Source organism: Dipodomys ordii, unplaced genomic scaffold (assembly GCF_000151885.1).
Source record: "Dipodomys ordii isolate 6190 unplaced genomic scaffold, Dord_2.0 Scaffold26, whole genome shotgun sequence".
Classification (NCBI taxonomy): domain Eukaryota; kingdom Metazoa; phylum Chordata; class Mammalia; order Rodentia; family Heteromyidae; genus Dipodomys; species Dipodomys ordii.
This window is the reverse complement of record NW_012267242.1, coordinates 12,011,553-12,022,639: the sequence shown is the minus strand read 5'-3', so window position 1 is coordinate 12,022,639 and position 11,087 is coordinate 12,011,553. Positions and strand designations below refer to the sequence as shown.

At 47.2% G+C, this 11,087-nt stretch overlaps 1 protein-coding gene across 4 annotated transcripts in view; it reads left to right on the top strand.

Annotated features, from left to right (window-relative positions):
- The window catches only part of Pi4kb (phosphatidylinositol 4-kinase, catalytic, beta), a 62,719-nt gene that overhangs the window by 38,639 nt on the left and 12,993 nt on the right, over nucleotides 1-11,087 (top strand). For 2 of the 4 annotated variants that reach the window (XM_013015234.1, XM_013015232.1), the window contains exons 3-8: nucleotides 2,324-2,368; nucleotides 4,860-5,087; nucleotides 6,401-6,628; nucleotides 9,368-9,477; nucleotides 10,290-10,394; nucleotides 10,542-10,665. In XM_013015234.1, coding sequence (XP_012870688.1) covers nucleotides 2,324-2,368; nucleotides 4,860-5,087; nucleotides 6,401-6,628; nucleotides 9,368-9,477; nucleotides 10,290-10,394; nucleotides 10,542-10,665 — 840 coding nt within the window. The remainder of the gene's footprint in view (nucleotides 1-2,323; nucleotides 2,369-4,859; nucleotides 5,088-6,400; nucleotides 6,629-9,367; nucleotides 9,478-10,289; nucleotides 10,395-10,541; nucleotides 10,666-11,087) is intronic. The other 2 variants (XM_013015235.1, XM_013015236.1) reach the window with 1 other exon arrangement.

The following is an 11,087-nucleotide window of genomic DNA, read 5'->3' as shown; positions in this document are numbered from 1 at the left end:
TTTTTGGTCCTGTCATGGGGCCTGAACTCTGGGCATGGGCGCTGTCCCTCAGCTCTTCAGCTCAAGGCTAGCGCTCTACCACTTGAGCCACAGCGCCACTTCCGGCTTTTGTTTTTTTCTGCTTATGTGGTACTGAGGAATCGAACCCAGGGCCTCATGCATGCAAGGCAAGCGCTCTACCACTGAGCCACCTTCCCAGCCCACGAAGCATAGAATTTTCTGAAGCCTGAGTAGACTTTCAGGAAAGTAGAGTCTCTCGGAGAGCCCTGGTGCCATGCTCTCCATGTCTGCTCTCCTTTTGGGTCCTGAGTTTCATCCTATGCTTCTACCACAGTAGGTTGCTCCTGAGACTCGGGTGGCAGCACAGTGAAGAGGGAAGAGCTGCTCTACTTTTCTTCTAGGCTGGAGTCTCCCTGCTCAGCTCTTTTCTGCCTAGATCTCACAGAGGGTTCCATTTTCTTTCCTTCCTGAGGAATCTTTTATTACACTCTCCCCACACACGATGAGAAGTCTCTAGTACTGAGCTCTCCCCTTTCCTACTATTCTCCTTCAAACTTGCCTCTTTAAAGCAGTTTTTTTAATCAGCCACTTCGGGGCTCTCTGTTCAGGCAGCCTTCCTTTCCACTTGTAGCCAAATGACAAATATTTTGGCATAAAGTGGGGATGCAGGGAGTGGTTTAGGTACCACCTCCGCCCTTTCCCACATAAGGACACCAGATCAATTTTGTCTTTTCAGGAGTGCAACCTTTGTACAGAGAAATCTGCTGCATGTCACACTAGAGGCCCAGTGGGCCTTCCAGCCTGATATGGTGTGATGTCAGCTTCTTGGCCTCAGCTTTATTCCCTGCAGCTGACTCAGTATGAGTGACTCAAGCCTAGGGAGTAGGAGGAGAGGGCCAGCTCATACTATACCTCCCTCCCCGTAAGGCTATTAATGAGTCCACTGAGACCTTTCTGTGAGAGAATCGGCCAGAGCATTGCTCATAGAGCCAATGTCCTGCCTGCTGTTCCTTCTCTAGACAGATCAAGTGTAGAAAGTGAACCACGATGTTGTCATCAATTCTGGTACCTTCACTGCCTGCATTTTCTCTCACACTTCTACTGAAGTAGAAGAGTTGTTGCCTTAGGAGAGTGTTTCCAGGTGTGGCTTTTCCCTACAAACGCTCTTCAGCCCCAATTTTCCAAGTCAAATCTCAACTATAGGACCTCCAGTTAGAATAGAATTTAAAACATGAACCTGAATTAAGCCGATACTTGAGATGCTGGTTGTAGACTAAATCTCAGTGTCCATGGGTTTCTTGCCCTGGGAGCTTTCAGGACTTTGCCTTTTCTGTCCAGGCCCCCCTCCTCCTGCCATTTGTGTGCATGTACCACCCCTGCACCCTTACCTGGTAGACCTTGTTGGACAAAACCCACGATGGCCCTGCACTTTGAGTGCTACTGCAGAACTACTGAATGAGAGTTCACGTACCATCCCTGTCCCCAGTTTTGTTCACTGATACCAGCTAAGACACAGGAATGGGGTGATGCTTAGATTTTTACCCCTGGGCTAGGACTAGGACAGCTACTGCCCAGCTAATAATCAGCCTTCTCCAGTGAATTTAGGTAAAAGTGTCCAATTTAAGTAAGAAAAACTTGTAATATGCCCAATGTCAAGTGAAATAGCCTGTCAGGAAGCTTTAGAAGGTTTGATGGATATAAGATTGAGCTAGTCTTACTTCCTCTAGCATCCAACCCAGAGCCTCTATGTTCATGGGTCTTGTATGCCCTTGGCACATAGGCTCAAGTTGGGATTAGGCTTCCCAGGGTGATCCAGAAGCTGATTGGAGAAGAGGTAAATGTACTTGGCAAAGAAAGTTTAGCTCTTCCTGAGACTTCAAAAGAATTCTAGTATGGGGTCATGCTGCTCACGGAGTCCAGTCACCTCTCAGTGATCTTCATGAAGAAGGGGTTGGCTGAGAGCACGTGAGTAACTATAGAGGAAGAACAGGGAAGCTTAGCAGTACAGTTACTGCCAAAAGGGCCTGACTTTAGGGTTTAGTCCCCAAATCATTTAGGCAAGAATAGATAAGAATAAAGTGAAAAGGAGAGGCTGCCTTGTCTCCTCGGCCTTTTTGACTCGAGGTCTGAACTGTCCTTTCAGCATCCCACAAATGTCTAGAATTGGGCAAGTGGGATTTCTGGGTTTATGTGTCTTTCACTAAATTAGAACAGCACAAGAGAAGTAGTTATGGTCCAAGTTGGAGCTAAATTCTTTGCCTTTGTCTCTTTCCCTTCCCTCCCTGCCCCCTCTTCCTCCCTTTGCCCTCTGGCCCTTTCCCAGGAGCTCTCCTCCAGCACCGAGAGTATTGATAATTCATTCAGTTCCGTAAGTGGGGCCAGGCTGGGACTGGGGTGGCAGGCTCCCCCCATGGCCGCATTTCCTCTCCGTCCCAGGTCTTCTGAGCCTCCAGGCAGAGGCTAGAGTTCAAAGACCCCTTTAATTCCTGGGAGATAGGCTTCTCCCTTTCAGCCCTCCCAGCCCTGTAGGCATCTACAGGAGCCCAGGCAGACAGGCTGGGTTGATCCTGCTCTCAGAGACAGCTGGGCTGGATGCTGTGCTGTTCCATGCCAGCTCCTGGGTCTCAGGAACAAACAGCTGGGAAAGAGGTAGAAATCACTCCTGGATTAGAGCCAAAGACTGCTTGGCAGAACCCCCTGGGTCTTATTGCTCCCACCCAGAACTCTTCCCCATGGCTTCTGTCCTTGGACCACAACGTATTCAGCCAGTCTTCTAAATGGTAGACCCTGTGCTGCTTGGGAGCAACTCCAAAAGCAAACAGGACCTGATTGGAAGAAGGTTTTTGTTTTTGTTTTTGTTTTTTCACTTCCCCACAACTGGTGTTCCTTTTTAACTTTTCACCACATTTCTTCCAGGGCTGAATTCTTCCCTTTTCCCAGTTTACTGCCCAGGGTATTCTTTAATCCCCATTCTCCTTTCTTATCCCCTCTGGACTAACTCCTGACCCTCTAGACCCACAGTGTCTTGGACCTTATTGCTGGATAAAGACGTGAGAGGAAATGCTGGACCCTCTGGGAGTTTAAATGATTTTTTTTTCTATTTTTTAAAATTTTTTTCTATTTTATTTTTCTATTTTTTTCTATTTTCTTTGTCTACCCAATCAGTTTTCAATGTTCTGTGCTGCTCCCCTTTCAGTCATGATTGTTATCTCCTCCCATGTGGCAGAGCCTCTCTCTAGAGGCCTGGGGTCACATTTCCAACGTTGTCCTGTAACTTAGGGGTCACATTTCCAACATGTTGCTGTAACTTAGGGGTCACATTTCTGACATACTCATGTAACATAGAGGCCCCCATCTCAAATGCTGATTTGAGAATGGAAAGGAATTCTGCCCTTTATAATATGAGATGGCTATGAATTAGTTGGGCTGGAAGGTCCTTGGGATGGTGACTGGTTGCCACCTGAATGGATGGATTAGGGCTCAGATATTTCAGATAGTTCTCTCTCTTTCTCCTTCCCTCTCATGCTCTCTGTCTCTTTCTGTCTTTGTGTGAGGCTTGAACCCAAGGCTTCAGTCTTTTCTACTAAGCCCCCAGGATTCAAAGAAGTCCAATACTATTACCTTTCTTTATCTCTCTTCTCCCTATCCCCTAAATTTCTGACACTCTTTCATTGCTTACTGCCAGCCTCTCTTTTCCTGTCATGAGAGCTGACAGAGTTGCTGTTTCTTTCCTCTACCCTGGCTCTGTCCTATATACACAAGTGGACATGGTATACTGCTCAGTTTTCAAAAGAAGTCCCCTACCCGCCCCGCAGTCAAGGTAGAAAATCTCTATCAGAAAACTAAGCAAGGCACATTCAGAAAGAGAAAGAAAAGTCTGGTGAGTACAATGCTATTCCTGTAAAAGGAGGAGATACTTTGCTTATGTAGCTGAGGGGAGATAGGTTGGGAAGTTGAATGGCTATCTTGATAAAATGCCCCTTGGAATAGAAGAACTTGGACTACAGAGCCCTTCTTCAGGTCTAGCTAAGTCCAACTTTTTCCCCATCCTGTCTTCCCAGACTGACTTTGCCCTTTCGGGGGATGACTGAAGTGCTTAGCATAAGCAGCCTCACAATAGGGAGCTAAAATGGGAGCCTAGTTGCTGAGAGGTAGGGGAGGAGGACCCAAGGAGGAATTACTAGAGACAGTCTTCAGGGTCATCAAGACTAAAAATAGGCTACTGTTTTCTCCATTCATCTACCCATTCCTCCCTCCCTCTGCTTTTTCTTTTCCCCTTCACCATTCCCTCATTAATGTAGTTTTCTCATCCTGTGCATGTGCATTGATCTCGTGTTAAGAGAATGTGGGATGGTTGTGGAGCACCTAAAGTCACTTGGATGAAGAACACCTTCCTTCTTTGGAAGGAGAATATAGATGTGGAGCTTTCTTTCCTAATTTGTGGGCCCTGACAAAGCCCTTCAACAGGGATCCAGACCAAGGACTCAGATGAGGAGACAATCCTATCCTGAGACGAGGGAAGGTGTACTTCTCTCTGAGGACCTGTTGTCCCCTTGCCTGTCTTAAAGCCTTAGGACAGTCCTTGAGGACCTCAAGTTTAACAGACAAGGAGTGTATATCCCTTGGATTCCCCAAGGAGTAAAACTGCAAAGAAGGAATGCTCTACTTGTTCTCAATTCAAGCTGAGAGGGTTGGGTTAGCTCCTTTCCCAGAATTCTCTAGCTACTAGAGGCCCTGGTCTACTTAGCCAGGAGTCATTGAAGAGGGTGGGCTACTTTTTTCAATATCTGTTGGGTTTGTTGTTGTTGTTGTTGTTTTAACCCATCTTTTTTTTTTTTTTGTCTTAATCTTCTCAATAGCCTGTCCGACTGGCTCCTGAGCGAGAATTCATCAAGTCCCTAATGGCAATTGGCAAACGGCTGGCCACTCTCCCCACCAAAGAGCAGAAAACCCAGCGGCTGATCTCAGAGCTCTCCCTGCTCAACCATAAGCTCCCTGCCCGAGTCTGGCTACCCACCGCTGGATTTGACCACCACGTGGTCCGCGTGCCCCACACACAGGCTGTTGTCCTCAATTCCAAGGACAAGGTAGGTAGATTCTGACTCAGACCTTATCACTGATTTCACTGTTCACCCATGATTGCTAAAGTTTATGTATAAGCCCCAAGAATGCCCTACCAACATCTTAGATGCCCTTCATAGTTCATGGTACATGTGTCAACCATGACTGTATTCCGTCACTGTTGTGATCCTGAGAGCCCTCCTTCCTTGTTTCTTAGACTTTGCTTTTCTGAGCCATCAAGCCTAATCTTTCAGCTTCTCTCTTAACTATATCTTAGAAGAAGCACTCTCCACCCGTTCCTTACCTTCATTTTGATAGTTCTTCCTCAGTTCTTCTGAAGTTCTCAGGCTATCTAGATACAGCTACTATGAAGGTAGAGAAATGTTTCTAAGACGTTTTCTGAACAGTGTAGGCAGAGAGGAAAAAAGGATGCCCATAACTGGAGAAAAGTAACTGAATGTGCTGATTAGAATGACTACATCATTCCAATTCTTCTTTCATAGGAAGTATTAAAGATTAGAGTCCTTCTTGGGACTGTGCCAAGTTTTGTCCCATCTTTATGTCCCCAGCAGCTTCTAGGGCCCTGTCTTTAGGACAGGCCCACAGTTGTCATTTCTAGTTGGAATAGTTTGGTCCAATTGCAAAATCAGGTCATTTGAAGCCCAGCTGGAAAACTTGTTTTTTTTTTTCTCTCACCCAAATACTTTATGTAGGTGATCATATATGACAAGTTCCTGCCTTACTATGGTGTTCATGTATGAAGGTAGATGAGGCTTAGAGTTAGGAAGGGGCAACGGGAAGAACTGTGTTAACAGAATTGAGATTTAGGAAGTGGTGATAGAAGCCAGGCATTAATGGTGCTGGTAGCTCACATCTGTAATCCAAGCAACTCTGGGGGCTGAGATCTGAAGACACGGGTTCGAAGTCAGCCCAGGAAGGAAAGTATGTGAGAGTCTTATCTCCAGTTAACCACTAAATAACCACTAAATAAGCTGTGGCTTAAAGTGATAGAGCGCTAGCCTTGAGCAAAAGAGCTCAGCAACAGCACCCAGGCCCCATGACCAACAAAAAAAAGAAAGAGGGCTGGGAAGGTGGCTCAGTGGTAGAGTGTTTGCCTTGCATGCATGAGGCCCTGGGTTCAATTCCTCAGCACCACATAAGCAAAAAAGCTGGAAGTGGCACTGCGGCTCAAGTGGTAAAGTGCTAGCCTTGAGCTGAAGAGCTGAGGGACAGCGCCCAGGCCCAGAGTTCAGGCTCCACAACTGACCAAAAAAAAAAAAGAAAAAGAAAAGTAGTGGTAGAGGTAAGTTGCAAATACTGTTCTTACCTCCTCCACTAGGCTCCCTACCTGATCTATGTGGAAGTCCTTGAATGTGAAAACTTCGACACTACCAGTGTCCCTGCCCGGATCCCCGAGAACCGAATTCGGAGCACACGATCTGTAGAGAATCTGCCTGAATGTGGTATCACCCATGAGCAGCGGGCTGGCAGCTTCAGCACCGTGCCCAACTATGACAATGACGACGAAGCCTGGTCAGTGGATGACATAGGCGAGCTACAAGTCGAGGTGAGGGAGCTCCACAGGGGTGATACCAGGGCACATCCCCTGTTCTTCGGGAGCTTTCAAGACATGGGAGATCAGACAGTCTCCTCCCTGGTGGGGCAGCCAAGAGCCCAAATGAATGGTATAGATGTGAGAGGGACAATCTCTGAGCAGCTGATCTGGGTTAGATTCATGTGGAGCTTGTTCTCCTGAAGAAAGAATTCAAGTTAAATATAAGGAAGAACTTGTAGACCCTGGAGAGTGAGAAATTTCATGAACTTATTTATTGAACACTTGCTAAATAAAGCTGTTTTAAGCTAGCAAATACTGGCAAGCCATGCTTTCTTTCACAAAGTATTTTTTATATTGGACGTGGTGGCACATGCCTGTAATCCCAGCATGCAGAAGGCTGAGGCAGGAAGATCATGAATTTAAGGCCAGTTTGGGCTTCATAGCAAGACCACTTTGTCTCAAAAAAAAAAAAAAAATACTGAAGGAATTTCTGTGTGCCACACCTGAGTGCTATATGCCAGTGAATAAGACTTGGCCTCTGCTAAGTAAGCTGGTGGCTCACGCCTGTAATGCTACCTACTCAGGAGGCTGAGATCTGAGGATTGCAGTTTGAAGCCAGCCTGGGCAGTAATATCCATGAGACTCTTAACTCCAGTAAACTACTTAGAAAAGGCTGGAAATGGTGCTATGGCTCAAGTGGCAGAGCTCTAGCCTTGAGCACAAAGAAGCTCAGGGACAGCACCCAGGCCCAGAATTAATCCTCAGGACTGGCAAAAAAAAAAAAAAGACTTGGTCTCTACCTTCAAGAAGTTTATGACCTAATGCCGGGCGCTGGTGGCTCACGCCTGTAATCCTAGCTACTCAGGAGGCTGAGATCTGAGGATCGCGGTTCAAAGCCAGCCTGGGCAGGAGAGACCGTGAGACTCCTATCTCCAATAAACCACCAGAAAACTGGAAGTGGCGCTGTAGCTCAAGTGGTAGAGCGCTCACCTTGAGCTGAAGAGCTGAGGGACAGCGCCCAGGCCCAGAGTTCAAGCCCCACGACCGACAAAAAAAAAAAAAAAAGAAGTTTATGACCTAGTAGGAGAGAGAACAAGACAGTGCAGAAGATGGGACATTACAGGACCATCCAAGGGTGAAGATAGTCCTTTATTTGGAGTCAAAAGATTTCCTAGAAGACTTAGCGCTGGTGGCTCATGCCTATATTCCTAGCTACTCAGGAGGCTGAGATGTGAGGATCATAGTTGAAAGATAGCCTGGGCAGTTAACCAACCAGAAAACTGGAACTGGTACTGTGGCTCAAGTGGTAGAACGCTAGCTTTTAGCAAAAGAGCTCAAGGACAGCGCAGAGGCCCTGAGTTCAAGCCCCATGACCACCACCACCAACAACAACAACAAAAATTAGCTAGAGGAAGTGATCTCTTGGTGATGCATGAAGTATGGTAGGAATTAGCTGGACAAAGCTTTGGGGCATGGGGCTGGGAAGGTGGCTCAGTGGTAGAGTGCTTGCCTTGTATGCATGAGGCCCTGGGTTCAATTCCTCAGCACACATAAGCAGAAAAAGCGGGAAGTGGTGCTGTGGCTCAAGTGGTAGAGAGTTCAGGCCCCACTACAGACAGAAAAAAAAAAGCTTTGGGACAAAGGACCTGTATACAAAGACTGGAAGATAAGACAGTACTTGGCCCCTGATAAGAACTGAAAGAAAATTTGCATGCTGTGGGAGTGAGGTGAGAATCCCTGAGTAAGGAGGCTGGAGAGGTTGCCGTGAGTCATGGTGTAGGAAGGTTGCCATGAGTCATGGTATAGGGAGGATCTTGTGAGCTGTGGAAACTTAAATTTTATTCTGGATTATAGGGAACCAGAGCAGGATTTTATACAGGGCCTTAGCTGGTTGCCAGTGGCTCTAATCCTTGCTACTCCAGAAGCTGAGATCTGCAGATCATGCTTGGAAGCCATTCTGGGCAGGAAAATCCATGAAAAGCTTATCTCCAATTAACCAGCAGAAAGCCAGAAGTGCAACTGTGGCTTAAGTGGTAGAGCACCAGCCTTGAGCAAAAAAGTTCAGGGACAGTGCCCAGGCCCTGAATTCAGACCTTAGGACCAGTGTACATACATACACACACGAATCTCTAAATCTCTGTGTTTGAGTTTTCAATTCAGCTAGAGGAATTAGACATAGATATTTAAGAAGAAAAATTACAGAAGATATATGTATAAGGCAGCGTACATTAGGTAACAGTGGAGTAAAGGAGAGAAGTGAGGAGATAAGATCGGTTTAGATTGAACTGCTCAGAGAAATCTAGAAGAATTCTAAACCACAGGGAAGAATGAACCCTTAACCTTGAGGGCCTCTCACTCAAGATGAGGCTGAGAATTCAGCTTATGATCTTTGGCAGTGGTGTGCAAACTTTAGTATGTTGGGAGTCTCTGGAGACCTTTTGAAAAATTCAGACTTCCAATTTTCATTCTCAGTCATGCTAATTGAGATGGATGGCAGGACCTAGAATTATGCATTCCAGCAAGCTGCTCTGTCAGTTCTGAGACAGGTAGTTCACACTTTGAGAAACACTGCTGTGGGGTCCATGAGCATGCCCAGGCAGCTCAAGCTGCAAGTGGTTAGAATGGCACGGAACCATGGGAGGCTTACTCAACAGTCTGGAAGGGAGGGGTGAACATGCCGTGGTGATGGCAGGCAGAGTGACAGAGCTCTATGCTTAGTACCTCTGACCAGCACTCCCCTGCTCTCCCCAGCTCCCTGAAGTGCACACCAACAGCTGTGACAACATCTCCCAGTTCTCCGTGGACAGCATCACCAGCCAGGAGAGCAAGGAGCCTGTGTTCATTGCAGCAGGGGATATCCGGTATGGCCAGATCCCATCGCGCCTCCTTTTTTTTATCCCTTCCTAAGACACCGCTTCGTCCCCTTCCTCTCTTGTCTTTCAGCCTGTCTTTCCCTTTTCTCTACTTTGTCCTTGTCCTGAGGCCACCTGACTTAGGGCAGCGAAGGCATTACTGAAGAAGGCTGAGACAGTACTGAAACAGCTACAGGAAGAAATGAGATGTTAAGAGGGACTCTAAAGGGCGGGAGTAGCCAAGAAAGGAATTCAAGCAGTGTTTCTCAAAGTGGGGGACTGGCACCGTGATAGACTGCTTGTCTAACACGTGCAAGGCCCCGGGTTTGTCTTTAACACCACCACCAAAAGTAAATGAAGCCAACAACACACAAAAAAGTGACGTCCCAAAGTGGGACCTCAGAATCAGGTGGGAGGGAGGAGATTCTGGAGTCACATTCTAAATCAGTATTTGGGTAGGGGAATAGAGAGGACCAGATACCCCGAATTTTTATTTTATTTCCAGTAGCTGTGTTTCACCTCAGGGCCTCTGGTCAAGTAGAGATGGAATCTCACAGATTTTTCTGTCTTGGCTAGTTTCAAATCATGATCCTCCAGGTCTCAGCCTCCTGACTAGCTAAGATTACCAGCATGAGCCACTAGTGCCCAAGTTAGCAAAATGGTGCTGTAGATGGGGCTTTTCCTTCCATGCATCTCTCTCTCTCAGCATAGGTTTCTCTCTATGTGCTTAGAGTCCAGGACTAGTGCAGAGAATGCCAGCGTAGACAGGGCCTGAAGCTCTGGGGTAACTTCTCTAAACAAATGTGTTTTCTTCCTACTAGACGGCGCCTTTCAGAACAGCTAGCTCATACCCCCACAGCCTTCAAACGAGACCCAGAAGACCCTTCTGCCGTTGCCCTCAAAGAGCCTTGGCAGGAAAAAGTACGGTGAGTGGGAGTAAGGAGTGGTCTCTCTACTCTCAGAATTCCTAAGCGGTTTCAGGAACCCATCAGCCTCCAAAAGGTCCATCAGACTTCCAGGCAGCCTGAGTCCTCACTCTATCCAGTGACACTTTCTTTCTTCTTTCTTCACAGGCGGATCAGAGAAGGCTCCCCCTATGGCCATCTCCCCAATTGGCGGCTCCTGTCAGTCATTGTCAAGTGTGGGGATGACCTTCGGCAGGAACTGCTGGCCTTCCAGGTGTTGAAGCAACTGCAGGTAAGGAAAGGAAGGAAAGGGCCTCATCCCAACTCCAGCCCACCTGAATGACCACATAGATCCTCTCCCCCCACCCCCTCTTCTTCTTCTTGTCAGTCATGGGGCTTGAACTCTAGGCTTGAACACTGTCCTTCAACTCTTCAGCTCAAGGCTAGTGCTCTACCACTTTAGCTACTGCGCCACTTCTGGTTTTCTGAGTGGTTTATTGGAGATTAGAGTCTCAGGGACTTTCCTGCATGGGCTGATTTTGAACCACGATTCTCAGATCTCAGCCTCCTGAGTAGCTAGGATTACAGGCGTGAGCCACCAGCGCCCAATTCTTTTTTTTTTTTTTGGTCAGTCGTGGGGGTTGAACTCTGGGCCTGGGCACTGTCCCTGTGCTCTTCAGCTCAAAGCGAGCGCTCTACCGCTTAAGCCACAGT